Source organism: Nerophis ophidion, linkage group LG06 (assembly GCF_033978795.1).
Source record: "Nerophis ophidion isolate RoL-2023_Sa linkage group LG06, RoL_Noph_v1.0, whole genome shotgun sequence".
Taxonomy (NCBI): Eukaryota; Metazoa; Chordata; class Actinopteri; order Syngnathiformes; family Syngnathidae; genus Nerophis; species Nerophis ophidion.
The window spans coordinates 49,744,414-49,764,168 of record NC_084616.1 but is presented as its reverse complement, the minus strand read 5'-3'; the positions used below and the strand labels follow the sequence as shown (position 1 = coordinate 49,764,168).

Sequence of the window (19,755 nt, the reverse complement as noted above, 5' to 3'; positions counted from 1 at the left end):
GAGTGTTGTCTGTCTATCTGTGTTGGCCCTGCGATGAGGTGGCGACTTGTCCAGGGTGTACCCCGCCTTCCGCCCGATTGTAGCTGAGATAGGCGCCAGCGCCCCCCGCGACCCCGAAAGGGAATAAGCGGTAGAAAATGGATGGATAATATCATCTAATAGTTATCAATTTTTCTACCGCTTTTCCCTTTAGGGGTCGCGGGGAGTTACTGGAGCCTATATCAGCTGCATTCGGGTGACTTATTTGTGCATTTTGGTCATTTTAAGCATAGGCGGGAGCATTATTTTACTGACGTACTACAACTTTTTCTATTTCCTACAACAACTATTAATCATAGCAGACTTCATGAGTGCCAACAACAACTATTTTGGAATAAAAGATGATTCAGAACCTCATATTTTTTAGGTTCAATATACGAAGAGGGAGGTACAAATTTTAGAAGTTGAGTTATACGAAGATCCAGCAAGTAGCACGATTGCTAAGCGCTAAACAAGAAATACAAACTACAAATACAACAAAACAATCACTTACTGTACAATGTCTGCTCCCACTGGGATGCCGACTGATGGGATGTTTATTTTTCCCGTTTAGATTAATATTAATACACGCAGGTAAAAAAAAAAAAGGAAGGGGCGCAATCTAGCATCTTTCTCACGATCGCAGAGTCTAAGTTGAATGTCAACTTCTCGGTTTATGGCCAGAACCATCTACTATAAGGTAAAGAGCATGATTAATAATCTAGAATTAACTTTGACCAACTCAGTGGTGATGCAGCAGCGTACTTGCTCAGTGTGTCAATAGCTGCATTAGTTAGTTACCTCTGTGCGATTATTACGCCGCTAAAAGCTGTGTCTTGGTGTTAGCGCTTTTAATGACTATGTCTAATACTTGGTTAATATGCAGGTTACAACATGTAAATAGGGTATTGTTGGCTGTTTTTGGATGTTCTTTCAGAGGGTTTATGGACGCAATAGATGACTCCCATTAGGTTCTTTTTTAGCCACCTCATACTTGCCACATATTACAAATTAGAATGCATAAAAAAGAAAGACATATGTTTTCCTTGTCTTACATAGGGATTTTTAATTATTGGTCTAATAAAAAAAAAGTGCAGTTACCCTTTAAGTCATCCAGCAGCTATGATGTAAAAAGTATATTGCTATATAGACAATATGTCTAATATTTTTAGTTCTAACAGTCCAAATATATTGACAATCACACATAGGGTAGAGGATTCTGTCAATCGTATGTCTTTGTAGCACAATCACCTCCTTTGTCACAGACAGTTGTGCATAACTGCAATAGGTTTTGCATGGACTTTAAACATGCAAAATAAAGAGACAAAATTAAGTGACTGCAAAACAGTTTCAGTCCTGATAAATCATATTGCGAGTGCTAAATGATTATATTTGTATCTTCTCCTTCGAGTATTGTGGGCGTTTTAGTAATTAGCATATATTCTGCATATACATGAAGACGGACACGCTAAATGGATTGCACTCTCTTATTTAAGGAGATGCAATCCTTTGCGCATAAGTTTAGTAGACCAGCTAAGCATGCAATATCAAGTTTGCACAAGTTTTAGTACAACCAAATCAGAATCATAGAGTGCATGCATGTTCATTTAGAGCCTGATTTATTACGATTCAAAAACCACGTGCTAGACAGTGTATGCAAAAAATTTAATTGGGTGTGCTAAAGGTGGGCTTGTTGCGTGTGATCTACTATCACTGCGTGCACAATTGAATAGTGGTGCAGACTGCTTTATTTAAATGAGGATTTTAAGTGGATATGGGATTTTACCACAAAGACCCTTGATCATTTTTCTGAACATTTCATGTAACATGCATGCATAAAATGCCACCTGTATGCAATGTGTTGAACCAGCAGCACACATCTATAATTTGGAACCGCTTTTCTGAATCGCGTTCTAGACAACAGAAACATATGGACACTGACACATCATTCTGAGCGCTGGGCTGTGAATCATATCAACAGCGCATTTGTGTGTCTGGAATGGCTCAAAGGCATTAAAATGCACCATGAAAGACATCTTTCCATGTAGAAGATACATTATAGTAATATAATTCCTAAAAAAAGAAAAAAACTGCATATAAAAAGCCAACAGAAACCAGAACGCATTATTAATTAAAATTATAAAAGGAAATTGCTGAATAGACAATTTGTCTAATATTTTTTATTTCTGACCGTCCAAATATGTTGAAAAACAAACGTATGGGTCTGTGCAGCCCAAGCACAGACCCAGCAGTCGTGTTTGGCACTGCCTTGTTCTGCCCACTTAACAAACGCAATCCACTTTGCAAACGTTTAGTAAATCAGCTTTGTGTGCTATCAAGTTTGCACATGTTTTAGTACAAGCAAACCTTTAGCAAATCAGGCCATTAATCAACACTCTCAGCAAGATGGGGCAGTGCACTACTGTTATAGATGAGTTCATGTACAGTACTCTTAAAGACTTACTTCCATGGTACTGTCCAGAGAACCAACACTGTTGCTGCGACCACGCTTCCCTGCACCCCACCAGGAAAAGTAAAGCCAGCAAAGAGAAGAAAACATGCTTGTTTGTTAAGCATAAAGATTTTCCAAAAGAAGAAAAAAGGTGTAATCAAAGTTGAAGCTCTGCCATCCAACTCAAGTGACAAAAAAGATAGCCAACTGTCCAAGGACCTGTTTTACTGACCTGCTTCCGAGAGGTCCCTGAGAGATGAGCTGAGTGCGGAGCGTTTGAGACCTTCGCAGTTGTCATCAAAACTTGTCCTTCCTAACACACCATTCACAACATCACTCTTCATACCAGCTCCTCCACCGACCACAACTCCAGTGAGCAAGCTGGGACGCATCACACCTTTTTGCTTCTCCAACTCGGCTGTAAATAAACATGAAGAGAATTTATTCATTTACATGGTTCATCAGTGATTTGCAGCTTATTCTGGTTCATACACTGTATTGGTCGCCAGTCAATCACGGGGAACTATCAACAAACAACCAAAACTGGAAATTGTTATGAATCATGTTGTACGCTTGCATGTTTCAAATAAACTCAAACTCAACCATTAAAATTCACATTCACATTCACACCAAGGTGGAATTCACAATGGGAACCATGCCATTCAAAACAATGGCCAGTAGGTGGCGGACTTACATTCAACTCTATATTTCTCCATCTCCTGCACTTCAGCAACACTCTCCCTGAGGTCACTAACAAAACGGGTGCGGTCTTGCTGACTGGGGGCCATAAAGACGATAAGAACTTTTCTTTCCCCACCCAGGACAGCTGAGGTCAGGCGGATACCATGAGGATAGTCTACAAAAAAATTATATGTAATTGAACATTAAAAAATCCAACAAAGAAAAACAACTGAAAATCATTGAAATGTGGAAAAGAAAACAAAAAACATTCTTACATGAGTTCTGGAACATGTGCACTTGCATCTCAACCAGAGGGAAAGATTGTCTAAAACTGTAAGTCACTGAGGTTTTCTTCTTCTGAAAGATTTTGGTTACCTGATGCAGAACAAGAATATGTTTTAATGAGGCATTGTACTTCAGCTTCAATATTTGAGCATAGCAAGCATTTAGCTTTTGTTCTCATTCTTCTCTTGTTCAAACAATTAGCCACAAAAATGGTTTGAACTTTGTACTCTGCTGTAGTTGGTGTTTTATGCTGGATGGATACAAACAAAGTATAAATAAAGCGAGACGTACTACTCTCCCTCTCGTTAAATTACTAATATTTGTCTTTAAACACTATCAGTGAAGGAACATGATCTTCATCAAATCTTATATTTGCCACATAGTCTTACCACAAGAAGGTCGTTAAAGAGAAAGACCTCCCGCTGATGCACACCCGTTCTCTGAGGTCTGTTAGGGTCAGGCACCTCATACAGCTGGCAACAACACACCAGCCTACGGTGGGAAAGAGACAGCACCTGCAAGGACAAAATAATTATAATGGCATCTTATTTGAAAGCAGACCAGCAATCATTAAGTACATTTCTCAAGCTCATATTCCTGTAATAATAATAAATAAAGTTTGGCCCTCACAGGCTTCTTGCCCACAATGACTCTCTCCACTGCCTGCACTTGGGACACATGGTCGTCATTGGTTCGTAGTTCCCATTTCTGTATGCGCTGGTAGATTCCTACAAGCAGGTCTCTAGGAATATCCTGACCATTATCAACGCCTTTAGGGAAGGAAAGACAGCTGTTTAGACCATGATTCATTGCACAGTTGATTTGATTTCAAACATTAATAATAAGGTAGTATACAAAGCAAAACACCATCTTCACTAATAGATCATGCACACAATTATTCCAGGAAGGTTTTTCCCCACCATGATGTGTCTGTGTTGCAACCTTATGACCTACAGGTTGGCCACCTTACTTCCGGTTTTCACAAGGACGACAAACATTCAATATGACTACTGTTGATTTGCCTTTAGCAACACAGACATGAGAGTCTTTTCAAGGTAAAGTATCAAATTTACAAGCCCGATATCATAAAAAAATAGCTCAATGTGATGGAGAGTATCCATTCAAACTTAAGAAGAAATACATTTCTCAAAATTTAACATAGTCAACATCAGCAAAATGGTAATCGAACTTCTTCTAGTGTTACATAACACATTCCATGTGATCTTTGTTGATTAGTGTTAGGCTCTGTATTATCAGGCATTTCGCTTACAAATGATTCACAAATACATTCCATGTATATATTTCCAAGAGAAGAGTGCTCATATGTATGTTTATGGGGATGAAAAAAGTGAATAATCATAAATAGGCTTTTACAGGTTATGTTAATAAAAAGTGGTTCCACTCAACAACCACAGCAGTCACTTTTTTGTTCGTTTTTAACATTGTTCTTCTCTTTAACATGGACTCTGTTTTTTTTATTTCAGGAACCCTCAAATAACTTTACCAAAATCCCTGTTGCAACCATTTCCAAAGGCAAGAACATATCATGTAGGCAGCATTTTCACTCTGATTTTTTAACTGACATCTTACTAGGAACATGCGAGGCATCAGCAGCCGAGCAATATAGGATTTAGACAGATTTCTTTACGTAAAACATTGTTTTATTTGAAACATTGAAACTGTTTATAACATATGTGAACTCAGCATGAGCTAAACATTTTATTTAATTGGTCAAATCATTTAAGGATTGATAAAACTGTGATTTACAAACTTAAGATAGAGCTAATTTATCCAATTGATTTTTGAAACGTATAAAAGAAAAACCAGTGGTAAGAATTGAGGTTGTCTACAAACATGCATTTCTACGCACAGAAAAATTTCATCATCAGTTTTTAAGAACACAAAGTTTAAGCAGGAGCACCTCTTAAATTCTTGATAAAATCCTCAAGTTTCATCTTCCTCTCTGCTTTGACGTTGGGGCTGTACATGTCTGTGTTGAGGAGGATTATGGCGAAGGCCAAGATAAAGATTGTGTCGGGGTTTTGGAACTGCCGAACCAGGACAGGATTACACACACAGTATCTCTGACTGCATGGAGACAGAAACACAGTTAACATAGTTTGGTTGTTCCAGTGCTGTGTTGAACTCTATGCTAATTGAAAATCTTCAGAGGTTTCTAACACATAACAAACCTAAAGGCCTCGATGAGTCGCTCCACTTTTTGTGCTTCTCCCTGAACTCTGATTTGAGCCTGGAACTTCCTCAGAGCGTCATCCAGGTCCATTCCTGAGAAGTCCATCTCATCAACCACACAGCTGAAATTGATAACAAAGGGATTCACACCAGTTCAGATCTACCCTGAGCTAAAATAAAAGTCATATCAGGTCATTCAATCACTAGATCTAACCAATCCAAGTCTATGAGGACGAACTGATGAAGCCTACTCGGATGAGTGGCAAAACGTCTTGCAAGATAAACCAAACAGTCCAATTGCGATCGAGTGAATGCCCTGAGATGACAATGACCTGGATGGATGACAACTGAAAAAGTTCTCATCACATATTTTACTCACTCCAAAACATCTTTGTTGAATTGCTTCTGACGGTTTCCCAGGAACTCTCCAATCATCTGCCTGCTCAGACCTTTCCTCTCCAGGATAAATCGAGCGATCCCAACAGGAGTGTCGGACACAAAGCCTCTCTCAATCAAGTACTGGATCCCTTTTTCTGGCTTCCTATTATTGAAAAACACATTTCTATATCAGTATTCATCCAATCTACATTTTGTTTTTTATTCAAGACCACTTACTTGTTGAAAAGGTTGAGACCTATGCGGTACTGACGTCTCTGCACTACGTCACTGTTGAAGGGGGGAGAATCCCAGCTGTGGCGGCTTTCCCTCTGATAGGTCTGCTTGCCTAGAGGGGGCAGAGGTTCCTGCAGACTGTCCTGAGATGAGGAACCAGAGCTGCAGTTGACCGTCTCATTGGAGTTGGTGGTGGAGTTGAGAGAATCGTTGTCTCCATCTGAGCAACATGGCTGCTCCAGCCCTCCAGTAGGCAGAGCTGTGGAGGACGATGATGACAGAGGGGTCGTGGGTGGCTGCTGGGGTGATGAAGAGGATGAAGGTGTGTCAGGGTACTGATGGTGATGTATGGGGTGATGATGGTGGTGGTGGTGGTGGTGTGAGGCCACCTGGTGAGGAATGTGTGTGGGGATGGCTCGTCCAGGCGCTCTGATCTGACCCTGGGCGGCTGCTGTTGAGGGTGAGCGGGCACCTGTGTTGGGGGTGTGTTTGAGGGTTCCCTGAGGAGAGCCAGCCCCCACTGCCGGATCCTGCTCATAAACCATTTGTCTGGTTAGAGAGCCACGGTCTGAACGGTCACTCATGTCCACTGAGCTGTCACTCGGTGGCTCAATAGTGAGGAGAGGCAAATGTGCGCCCCTCAGACGATAGTCTCTGCACTCTGTGCAAGGTGTACTGCGTCGGCTGTTACTACTGCCCCCTCCCTCTGTGTCCCTGCTGTCTTCACGCACTCCGACGCCACCACCAGGTCCCCAGTACTCAGTGTCTGTGCTGCTGGGAGCCCGGTCCGGAGAGAGTGGGGAGGATGGCATGCCGTCATCCATGTAAAGCGTGACATCACTATACGAGGTAGCTGTACTGTCTCCATGCATGCTGAGCCCTCCTCCTACTCCTCTGGCTCTTTCACCAAGGCCTCTTTGAGAGGAGGGATTGCTGCTGCTGCTCCACACACATTCCCCAAAATCTTCACTGAGACCACCACCATCTCTGCTATCCTCCTGAGAGTCATTGCGACCCCCACGGCAGGTCAGGGCATCGTCTATGGAGTCAGCTAAGGACTTAACCTGGATAGAACACAACAATGGGCAACATTTACGTACTATTACCTACCAGGTAAAAAATGTGTAATTTCTGATGTAGCTGAAGTTGTACTGTACCATGACAAAAATCCCTGAAAACCTTAATACACCTACCAAGCAATCTGACATCAGCTAAATAATTGATTCAAAATCAATAGGGTTGGTGATAATACCTTTACATTTAAAATCAGTGAAATAAATATACTAGGGTTGACCCAATGCTGACAAGAAACCTTAAGAAGAACTCATGCAATATGTTCTACTTAGCAAGGATTACAGATACACAAAATCTGAAAAAGTTGACAAAATGCCTTTAAATTTAAGGATGCCAAGAACTTTGAAGTTTACCTCTCTCCTCTCTCACAAGACAAACATGAAGACATGGCCAGTGGATGACTTAGGTGCCCAAAGAGTAGCAAAAACATGAGACCTGTTTGGAGAAGGAGTCCTCCAAGTGTGTGTAGTCTCCCGGGCGGTCAGGGTCGGGGGAATGAGGAGGTCCTATTGCCACACTGTGAGTGAAATTGGTCTGCGTGTGGGCCTGCTGCTGAGGCTGGCGCTCGTCAAAGGAATACTGAAGCCTCATGTTTGACAGAATGATGCGACGTGTCATCCGACTCTCAGAGGCCGAGCTTCGGAGGCGCTCAAAGTTCTTGTTCATGCGATACTGCCGAAAGGCCGTCTGAATGGTCCTGGCTGCCCTGCGACTCACAAAGGAACCCCCATACTTTCTTTCCAGCATTTCCACCTGGGGAAATAAGGGATAAACTATACTGCAATAACTATCTGGACATTATGTACTATTGCTACTGACTGCAATTTCATTAACTGTAACAGCCTCCAGTGTGTTGTTACCTTTTTATCCTGAAGGTCAGTTGAGAGTTCGTAACTGTCTGAAAGTGCTTTGCACTTCTTGTTTTCCTCCTCTTCCTGCTTGCGAAGGGCTAGGCTGGCAGGCTGGTGTCGTGTTCGTAACGCCCAGGCCAGGCTGGCTGAACTGGAGGCAGCCACATATGAAGGGCTCCTGGAGCTTGAGGAGATAATACCACCGCTGCTGTCAATGTAGCGCTTGGAGCTTCGCAGGTAAGGTGCCTGGCTGAAAGAAGTGTCTCTGTGGGTGCCAGACTCCCCCGGACACTGGGACTCCACTTCCACACTATAAAGGAAAACAAAAATTGTTACGTGTACAGTTAACACATGGCATTAGAACAGTGGTTCTTAACCTTGTTCGAGGTACCAAACCCCACCACTTTCATATGCGCATTCACTGAACCCTTCTTTAGTGAAAAATAAAATGATTTTTTTTCTCAATTTCAAGACAAAGTGATATGATTTTTTTACTGGTGCACAAAATGAACCGTGCATGAACATCACCTTGTTCAAAGAACAAAACCAACACAGCGCATGAACTCACAACAAATTACTCACCTGCAGATCAGTTTGACTTCTGCTGTTGCCGCATCCATAATACGTCAATAGGGAGAAGTTTTTATGTACACCAGGCTTGGGCAATTATTTTGACTCTGCGGCCAAATTTAGAGAAATAAATGTCTCTGGGGGCCGGTATATCTATTTTTAGGAACACTAATACAAAACCTTGCAAAAATGTCAGATCAAGGCTAAAAACATTTTGACAGACCGCCTTAAAAAACGGAATGCAATTTTAAATTTTTTTACTGAATGAGACACCCGGAATGTACATGAAAATAAAGAATGTGGGATTTACAATATTAACTATGAAGGATAAAACACTGAATATTGACAACATATGAACGTCACACCCCCTCTCCATCCACATATTTTACAATCAAGTGAAACACAACAAAAATACAACAAACAGCGAAATATGAATGCAAATGGTAAAAAAAAACAAAAAACACATAAAATTTGATATATATGAATATATTGTAAAAAATTTCCTTCCGCGTCTGTCCCTGACACCCGCATTTCAGGCTCTGGAAACACTCCCCACCCACACTGCTTGGTGCCTGGTCTGAGCTGCTGTTACCAAAGTTATTAATTATATGACCATAGTAACTAATTAGATTACCATAGTAACTAGTATGTCATGCAAAAGCGCAGATTTCAACCATTGAAATACTTAGTATAGTTCAAGACTTACGATCATTATATAACAAGAGTGCACATCATAATGGCAGCTATACTTTCCATCTTAAACATCTAAAAAAATTATTTGGGAATGTCCGGCGGGCCAGATTGAAAAGTTTAACGGGCCGTATGTGACCCCTTGGCCTTAATTTGCCCAGGTCTGATGTACACGATGAGTAGGGTGTGACTTGACCTCCACCGAACCCCTGTGGCCGATTCACCGAACCCCCAGGGTTCGATCGAGCCCAGGTTAAGGACCACTGCATTACAAGGCTGGTATTAACCTGGGTAGAAGCTTATTGCCTAACAGGAAGCGATACAAAAAGCTAGGCCAACACATGTTTACAGCTCTAAATATATCTTGCGGCGTACCCCAGGGATCAATACTGGTACCACAATTGTTCAATCTTTATATTATAAACATTTGTCAAGTTACAAAGGAAATTCAAATAAGAAAAGAAGAAACAAATCAATTAAAGATATGGTTTGACAAAAACATGCTATCTTTCAATTGAAGTAGAACTAAATGGCTTGTACTTTTATAGCGCTTTTCTACCTTTTTAAGGAACTTGAAGTGCTTTGATACTATTTCCACATTCCCCCATTCACACACTGATAATGCTATTCGGTAACAGTGGGAAATACAGTCTAAGAAATACAAATAGAAGGTGGAGACATTGACAGGATAAAATAAATCAAATATTTAGGCGTAATAATATAAATCTCATTAAAAACATGCAACATAAGGTGGCAAGAAATACTTCGATAATGAACAAAGGGAAATATGTTCTAGACCAAAAGTCACTTTATATGCTTTACCAAATTACCATGTGTGAGTTACCTGTGTAGAAATATTGGGAAATAATGACAAAAGTGAACTGCTTGTAAAAAAAATTCAAACTTTGTATTAAATCAAAAATATTCAAATTCAATGATTTGGTGCATTTGCAAACAGCTTGAAGTATGTACAAAGCAAGTGATAACCTGCTACCCAAGAATGTGAAACAATTCTTCTCAACAAAAGAGGGGAAATATAAAAAGAAAAAGGAGCCCATTTTATTCATCGCACCATGTTACTCATGACTTACAAACAACTATTTACTCATGATAATTTTATTGATTGTATTAATCTATCTATTTATCTAATTAGTTTGTGTTACAGATTGACCCCAGGCAGTGAATCAACATGTGTGACCAATGACTATGAAACGGAAAAGGGGTGAAGTTAAATGAGTTCTTCTTCTTCCTACTCGTTTTCAAACATGTCGCAATGAGGTACAGGAAATAGGTAATTCAGCATTTTTTTACTGTATGCATGTTTGAAATAATACCATTAGAGTTAATACAAAGAACATAAATGAATTGACTTTGTTTTAAGGCACTGCTTCTTAGTATTTTTTTGTGTAAAACAGGGGACTCAAACATGCGGCCCACGGGCCAATTGCGGCCCGCGAGACGTTATTATGCGGCCCGCACTTTGATATGACAATTTAATGTTGGTGCGGCCCGCGAGTTTAATATGAACGACGCTTGACAGCGTCATACTTGCCAACGTCCCCAATTTTCCCGGGAGACCCCTGAATTTCAGGGCATCAATTCTCTCGAAGCCCCTGTAGATGTTCATCAGATCAACAATATTCAGGGAGTGCCATAATGGCACTGCCTTTAGTGCCCCCTACATCCTGAACTGACGGCGTGCAAGCCCAGTTGTATGTTGCATCTGGCCATATAAGACACACGTGTGTTATTGCAAGATATATTTGATCAACAGCTACACAGGTCACACTAAGGGTGGCCGTAAAAAAAACTTTAACACTGTTACAAATATATGCCAGAGTGTGAACCCACACCAAACAAGAATAACAAACACATTTCGGGAGAAGATCCGCATCGTAACACAACATAAACACAATAGAACAATTACCCAGAATCCCATGCAGCCCAAATATTCCGGTCTACAATATACACACCCCCGCTACCACCAACCTCCCACTCCCCACCCTCCCTACTTGCGTCGGATGAGGTGGTGTATATTGTAGCCCGGGAGAGTTTGGGCTGCAAGGTGTTCTGGGTATTTGTTCTCTTGTGTTTAAGTTGTGTTAGGGTGTGGAAATTCTCCCAAAAAGGTTTTGTCATTCTTGTTTGGTGTCGGTTCACAGTGTGGCGCATATTTGTAACAGTGTTAAAGTTGTTTATACGGCCACCCTCAGCGTGACCCGTATGGCTGATAAACAAGTACGTTGTAGCCCCTGACGTGGTTCTGCACATGTCTCATACAACATATTACGGAGCCAGCACGTTGGTTGTGTGATGTAAAAGGGTGCGCAAAGACATGTAACTGAGCAGTGGTCCTCTTTTAATGGGTGCGCGAACCCCTGGAGGTACTTGAAGGTATGCCAAGGCACAATTGAGATTTATTATAAACATTCTTAAAAATACCAGCAATTCATATATCCTTTAAAAAATATGATAATTGAATATTTTTAATATTTAATAATACAACTTTAACATTTGACAACCAAATAATAAAACAAGGTGACTCGGTGCTTACATTTGAGGTCCTCTCCAAGGTTTCTCATAGTCAGCATTGTCACTGGCGTCCCACTGGATGTGAATTCTCCCTGCCCACTGGGTGTGAGTTTTCCTTGCCCTTTTGTGGGTTCTTACGAGGATGTCGTAGTCGTAATGGTTTGTACAATCCTTTGAGACATTTGTGATTTAGGGCTGTATAAATAAACATTGATTGACATTGATTGAATAATTCTTCAATGAAATATGAATGTAAGTTCATAAACTGTGAAAAAATAATACAACAATCCAACATTCAGTGTTGACAGCTAGACTTTTTATGGACATGTTCCATAAATATTGATGTTAAAGATTTCTTTTTTTGTGAAGAAATGTTTAGAATTAAGTTCATGAATCCAGATGGATCTCTATTACAATCTCCAAAGAGGGCACTTTAAGTTGATGATTACTTCTATGTGTAGAAATCTTTATTTATAATTGAATCACTTGTTTATTTTTCAACAAGTTTTTTTGTTATTTTTATATATATTTTTCCAAATAGTTCAAGAAAGACCACTACAAATGAGCAATATTTTGCACTGTTATACAATTTAATAAATCAAAAACTGATGACATAGTGCTGTATTTTACTTCTTTATCTCTTTTTTTCAACCAAAAATGCTTTGCTCTGATTAAGGGGTACATTAATCAAAAAAATGTTCAAAGGGGGTAAATCACTGAAAAAAGTTTGAGAACCTCTGCTAGATGACGTTAAAGGCAGTGCAGTCACGGCAGCCCTTAATAATGTCGGCTGGGTGAAAATTGGGACAAATTCGGGAAAATGGTTGCACCGGTAGATTGTTGGGAGGTGCACTGAAATTCTGGAGTCCCCCGGAAAAATCGTGAGGGTTGGCAAGTATTTTGCTAGGGCGGGAAAGCCATTCATAGAAGGTGAATTCATTAAAAACTGCATGTTTGATTTTTTAGAAATCTTTTCTTGCGGCCCAGCTTCACCCAGTTTCTGCATCCAGTGGCCCCCATGTAAATTGAGTTTGAGACCCCTGGTGTTAAATAATGAAGAGTAGTTGTTAAAACATTTAGTTCAAATGGTATGATGAAAATATACAATGGGAAAATATTTTTTTCAGATCTTGAAGAAGAATGTTTCCGCCCGGTCTCAAACCGGGGACCTTTCGCATGTTAGGCGAACGTGATAACCACTACACTACGGAAACCTTATACGACTTGGAGACCTTTACATATTTGTTAGGTCACATGAGCTATATCGCACAATTATGCATAACAGCAAGATTAGAAAAAAATCTGCCCCATTATCACATTCCACAGTCCACTAAGAGGCAGTTAGTCTGATGTTCCCATCTGCTGTTAATCCCCGCTAAATAACAACCTCTTTCTAGGCAACAGGATAGGACGTGACACGGTCAAATATTAAAATAAAAGTTTGCATATACCGTATACTAGTGATAACTATTTGAGAGGTGTACGATACTACACAAACTTTGTTCAAAAAACCTTTTAAAAATGTCAACTATTATATTATAAAACACTAAACGAGGCAACATAGTGTTGCTATGGTAACTGCCACGATACTACTCCCTCACAATCCAATGTGCCATAAAAATGCTTTAGATGCCGTTATTTAATGTACAATTACAACATATTGTTTAAACAGTCTTTTAAAAAAAATGGGCTACAAAATGTGTATGCGACTTCTCAACTCTTTTTTTTGGTTATCTATAATTCCTCCTTCTTGGCTCCTTAAATAGAGAAACTGAGAAGAGAGAGGGGGTTGCTTGGTGACTGTTGCTGTTAGACCTTTTGTGGGTGGTGAGGCAGTTGTTCAGAGGAGAAGTGTAGTTGCCATGGAGATGTATTACCATTATCACTATTAAAGTGGGTGTTGAAGATGCCCCACAGGTTGTAAATGATAGTCTAAAGAACACTTGTCTTATTGTGATAACACTCAAGTGCAAATGGATTGCTGACTTAATGCATTGAACCATGAAATGGTGAAATAATCTTTTCACATCTGGCTGTTTTTTGTTTTTTTTTGTCTAAACTGTTGCATTTTTCAAAGGGGAATGCTTTTAAGGGATGGAAAGTGCGTGAGTGCGAGCAGGTAGAGGCAGAGCGAGCTGTGATGTCCTACCATGCACGTCACAAGCAGCAGATGGCCTTTTCATTAAGCTGAGTCATAAAATTCTAAATTAGGAAGTAGCAACTTGCAAGCCTGTTTTTTTAATGCTTTTTATGAAATGTCTTTTAACTGTGAAAGCTTCATTTGTCATATACTCTTAGCTCTTTAAACAAGAAGCAGTTGCTTTATTTAAATGTTGAGTTTGCATTTATGCCGAAGTCTCAAGGATAGCAGCATGAGCTGTGCAAACATGAAACATATGGATGTATTCTGCTGAATGTTTTTGAAGAGACACCATTCAGGATTTCTGTTTTTATCAACAGGGATACACCTTTAAACCCTTGCCCTCATACAGTTTCATTTTGACTATGTCTGCACCTCATGGTTCACCAGTATCACCAAGCCACTAAAAACAAAACTGCAAACTTCCCAAAACAAACTGGTGAGACTCCTGCTCAACTTGCTATACATGACTCACCTAACTCAAGCCCACTTTACCAACTTGGGAAGGCCTGGAGTTGAAGAAAGAGTACACCAAATTGCAATGTGCCTGGTATTCAAAATACATCAAACAGGTGTATATGTGGTTCAATCAATCAATCAATCAATCAATGATTATTCATATAGCCCTAAATCACTAGTGTCTCAAAGGGCTGCACAAACCACAACACAAACCACAATGACATCCTCGGTAGAGCCCACATAAGGGCAAGGAAAACTCACACCCAGTGGGACTCACACCCAGTGGGATGTCGGTGACAATGATGACTATGTGAATCCTTGGAGAGGACCGCATATGTGGGCAACCCCTCCTCTAGGGGAACCGAAAGCAATGGATGTCGAGCAAGTCTAACATGATATATGAGATATGGTTATAGTGTCCAGATATTTTCTCATTCTATTTTGCACACTCTTGGAGTCAACATGTGCGTAGTCATGTACACAGTGTCTTGTACTTAGTGTATGCACACCCCCCCGCCCCCATTTTTTGTATATATTGTGTTTCAAAACACCTGACATGTATACTGTGTATATGTACATAATTTGTCCTTTTTTTTTTTTTTTTACATATTTTTTTATATAAATGTTACAGGTTATATATATTTTATTATTGAATGTATCCAATGTGATGGATATTTAATGGACCACAATGGAAACAAGCTTTTGGGGTTTTTGTGTCATCCATTTTCCTTTTTAAAGCAATACATGGTTTCAATTATTTAAGATGTCGATAAACTTCTCAATCAATCAATCAATACATTCAAGTTGGTAAAGCATTTCAAATGAAGCCACTGAATTCAACCCAGTGCAGGCATTGAAGAGAATACTTCTGCATGTGTGATGTTACCCATTACAGCAGGGTAGAGTTGGATGAACACAAAAGTGGTCGTATTGCAGCAGGCAACTACACTTCATTATTAATGGAAGATACAGTCTGTGTTTGTTAAGCATTCTAGAGGCAGGTTCTCTCCAGACAATCATTGAGGAACACCAGCCGGATTATCATCACTTACGGCCGTTTAATTGGAGCAACAACAGATGTTTGGAATTTAAAAAAACAGGAGACGCTACAATAGTGAGTACACTGTACTTAGAAAAGTGGGGAAACAAAGATTCAGGTGCCACTCTGCAAAAACTGAAATCAAAGTAAGATTAAATATCTCAAATAAGGTGCTACCGTTAAGTACCGGTATTGATTCCTAGGTATGGGGAGTTGGTACCATATTAAATACAAAAGGTATCCATCCCTACATTAATATCACCTCCCATCTTAAAAACCATTTTATTATATGTTCTTAAGGAACATTACTATAGAAATGAAACTTGGACATAACTTAGAGCTGGTCAATTCAACTATTGGCCGGCGGGCCACATCTGGCTTGCCAAATTTTTCAATTTGGCGCGCCGAACATCACCTTGATAGACATTTTAGCCCAGCACCACTCACGGCTAAAAGTCGTGTGCTTTAATCGCATAATTACACAGTATGTTGGACATCTGTGTTGCTGAATCTTTTGCAATTTGTTCAATTAATAATGCAGACTATAAAGAAGAATGCTGCCTTTAGCAACAAAAACCCAGCCGGTGTTTCTTTGTTTGTTGTGAAGCTTTAATATGGAACAGAGCGGTCAAGCGAACATGTTTCTCTACCACATGTCAACCAGCAAGTTTTTGTATGAGAAAATTGTGATATTAATTCGGCTCTTACTTGAGAGGAGTTTGCATACTCCTGCAGCAGCTATCAAAAAGGCAGCTGTGACTTTCTTGGCTCCTCCATATGGCTTCCCTCAAAGACACTGGCGGTCACCGTAGCCCTCCGACTTTCAAGTATGACTTTATAATCTCACTAAAACACTAGTAACACAATAAGCAGATAAGGGATTTTCCAGAATTATCCTAGTAAATGTGTCTAATAACATCTGAAGCGCTCCCACTTTTTTCTAGTCCTTCAGTCTCACTATCCTCATCCACAAATCTTTCATCCTCGCTCAAATTAATGGGGAAATTGTCGCTTTCTCGGTCCGAATCGCTCTTGCTGCTGGTGGCTATGATTATAAACAATGTGAGGATGTGAGGAGCCCTACAACTCGTGACGTCACACGCACATCGTCTGCTACTTCCGGTACAGGCAAGGCTTTTTTATTAGCGACCAAAAGTTGCGAACTTTATCGTGGATGTTCTCTACTAAATCCTTTCAGCAAAAATATGGCAATATCGCGAAATGGTCAAGTATAACACATAGGATGGACCTGCTATCCCCGTTTGAATAAGAAAATCTCCTTTCAGTAGGCCTTTAAAACTAAGGTTGATCATGTATGCAGTACTCCCGTCACCCCACAGGAGACACAGCGAGGCTTACGTGTCACAATTAAGCAGCAATGAGGTAAGTCGAAGAAGACTACTCATTCAACCCTGAAAAACAATCTTTAAAACATTTGCAAAAATCTGACTTATGACAGACTGGACAACAAAATATGAATATTTTACCTCGAGCAAGTGCTCAAGTCGTTGTTTTCTGGCGGACATTTAAAGCGACGGACACATTGATCCAGACAAGCAGGAACAACGGAATAAATCCCAGCGTGTAAGCTTCATCACAAAACTTGGTAAAACATTTGTAAGTAGATGCAATTTATGCATAATGATATTTAGTTTGTTTTGTAGTGAAATTGGTGACATTGTGATGTCTTACGTATTTGTGGTTGTGTTGTTATTGTTTGTCTGAGAGTGACGAGGAAATCTAGTTTAATACTTGTGGTGCTAAATTTGACCAGTAGACTGATTGATTGATTGAAACTTTTATTAGTAGATTGCACAGTACAGTACATATTCAGTACAATTGACCACTAAATGGTAACACCCGAATAAGTTTTTCAACTTGTTTAAGTCGGGGTCCACGTTAATCAATTCATGGTAACAGCGACAATGCTAATAGTGATAAGTCACATACAATATTTAGTGTGTAAATGTTGTGTAATTTCTATATGTGACAACATCTGTAGTTTATTGTGTGAATATATTGAGAGTTGGTTGGCGGCCGAGAGTGGAGTCGGCTCTCTTGCTTGCTTTGTTGGGTCTGCTCCTGTCTCCGGCCATGCTCCCTCCACCCCAGCTGACGATGGAGTGGAACACCGCAGAGGCCACCACAGTGGATATGTTTAGTTTACTTTTTATTCATAGCTGTATGTAGAAGTGGCTGGTTGTACCCGCTGCTTTAATGTCCTTTGTCTTCTTTGATGTTTCCTTCTTACACCCATTTAAGAGGGATGTGTACTATAGCCATGGGTTGTTGTTGTTTTTTTCCCTTGGCCTCAGTCTGGACCCCCTCTCCAGGGGCCCAGGCTTAGACTGATTTTTTTATTTTATTTTATTCTTCTATTTTTTTCTCCTAAAATGCGAATTCATAATATCACCTCCAAAGACATGCACCTGGGGATAGGTTGATTGGCAACACTAAATTGGCCCTAGTGTGTGAATGTGAGTGTGAATGTTGTCTGTCTATCTGTGTTGGCCCTGCGATGAGGTGGCGACTTGTCCAGGGTGTACACCGCCTTCCGCCCGATTGTAGCTGAGATAGGCACCATCGCCCCCCGCGACCCCAAAAGGGAATAAGCGGTAGAAAATGGATGGACAGTCTCAAAGAAATATAACTTGCGGAGGCACTTTCTGACAAAACATCCACATTTCGATGTCCGGCCCCTGAGCCCTTGAAACTGCGGCCCTCTTCAATACGTAGTTGAATAGCCCCGACTCAGTGCTTGTATAGGAGTGCCGATTTACTGTCCACTTAATCAACATCACAGTGGATTAGTTCTACTTTCGTGTAAAAATAATGTGAGCACCGTTGTTATTTAGCACTGCCTCAATCGTCTTGGACATGGAATTCACCAGAACTGCACATGTTGTTGTGGGAATCCTCTTCGTCTCCTCTATGATGACATCACAGAGCTGGTCAATGCTGCACTCCTCACCTACCGCTTGAGAATACGTCAGAGGTGCTCAGTAATTGAAGTGTGGAGACACACATTTTAATCGTTTTCAGCTTAGTCAGCAAAGTGTCATTTCGGAGCTGTGTTTGGGTTCCTCATCATGTTGAGAAAGAGTTGGGGGATCATGCTCTGTTTCACAATGTCATAGTATGCTGAAATTAATGTGTTCTTTAATGAAACAGAGCTCCTTAGTGCCGACAACACTCATGCAACCCCAGATCAAAGCGCTAACACCACCATGCCTTAGTATGGGCGAGACATAATCATGTTGGCACTCACAACAATGGTTGCAAAAGCGGGAGGTGTGTAATCACTTTGTTGAGATTTAGATGCATGACAGGCTTAAATATTTCCATTACTAGAAACATTAATGCAGGACTAATTCAACTTAAACTCAGTTGCTTGTGGCCTTTAACGAACACAACAGCAAGACACTAACAAGAGTGCCAAGGTACTGAGAAGCAAATCTGTACTTTTCTCATGTAATATTTATGTGCCTGCTGTGCAATGGGGTAGTGACCGAGCAGCAGTGGGTCTGACACAGCAACTCTTGGAGGTGAGGGGATTAATCTATGCAACAGATGTGCCAATCACAAATTGTCATCTCTTCAGCTCCATTGTTTGTGTCAGATTTACAATTTGTCACTAAGATTGTTAGCAAAAGGCAAAAGATACAGGGAATTATTTAGGTGATTGTTAGGAAAAGAAAGTGCGGCATGAAAATATGTTATGAAATTAAGTGCATTTTTCACAAACAAACATGGGCACCATTCTTTTCAGTAGCCACATGGACAACGACAATGAAATCATTCACGGGTCAGAGCATTCTTTATCCGCCGACACTTATTCACTTTCATCACATAAAAACTCAATAATGCTCTTTCAAGCAATGAAAACATAACTATTATTATTGCAGTGATATTAAAGCTTTTTGAAAGAAGAAATCAAATTAGAGTTGTGTTGTCTTTCTACAAAGTGGTCTTGGCTTTCCCCGGTTATAATGACAATTAACGTGCCCTTTGAGACACTAGTGATTTAGGGCTATATAAGTAAACATTGATTGATTGATTGATAATGTCAGATTTTAAATCAAACGTATGAAGTGATTATGTCATTTGTTCTACAGTGAGCGTGGCACATAGTTATATCATCTGTACAGTACACGTGTCA

General features: G+C 40.2%; 1 protein-coding gene and 1 non-coding gene across 5 annotated transcripts in view; both read right to left on the bottom strand.

Moving 5' to 3' along the window:
* The window catches only part of iqsec2b (IQ motif and Sec7 domain ArfGEF 2b), a 76,193-nt gene that overhangs the window by 3,972 nt on the left and 52,466 nt on the right, over positions 1 to 19,755 (bottom strand). For 3 of the 4 annotated variants that reach the window (XM_061904104.1, XM_061904105.1, XM_061904106.1), the window contains exons 2-13: positions 8,176 to 8,476; positions 7,751 to 8,068; positions 6,245 to 7,305; positions 6,009 to 6,170; positions 5,629 to 5,751; positions 5,358 to 5,524; positions 4,067 to 4,206; positions 3,826 to 3,951; positions 3,427 to 3,526; positions 3,165 to 3,326; positions 2,703 to 2,888; positions 2,483 to 2,532 (exon numbers count right to left, since the gene is read on the bottom strand). In XM_061904104.1, the coding sequence (XP_061760088.1) occupies positions 2,483 to 2,532; positions 2,703 to 2,888; positions 3,165 to 3,326; positions 3,427 to 3,526; positions 3,826 to 3,951; positions 4,067 to 4,206; positions 5,358 to 5,524; positions 5,629 to 5,751; positions 6,009 to 6,170; positions 6,245 to 7,305; positions 7,751 to 8,068; positions 8,176 to 8,476 (2,896 nt within the window). The remainder of the gene's footprint in view (positions 1 to 2,482; positions 2,533 to 2,702; positions 2,889 to 3,164; positions 3,327 to 3,426; positions 3,527 to 3,825; positions 3,952 to 4,066; positions 4,207 to 5,357; positions 5,525 to 5,628; positions 5,752 to 6,008; positions 6,171 to 6,244; positions 7,306 to 7,750; positions 8,069 to 8,175; positions 8,477 to 19,755) is intronic. The other variant, XM_061904107.1, reaches the window with a different exon arrangement.
* Positions 13,100 to 13,172, bottom strand: trnav-aac (transfer RNA valine (anticodon AAC)). The gene has a single exon. It is a non-coding gene; the product is annotated as a tRNA-Val (tRNA).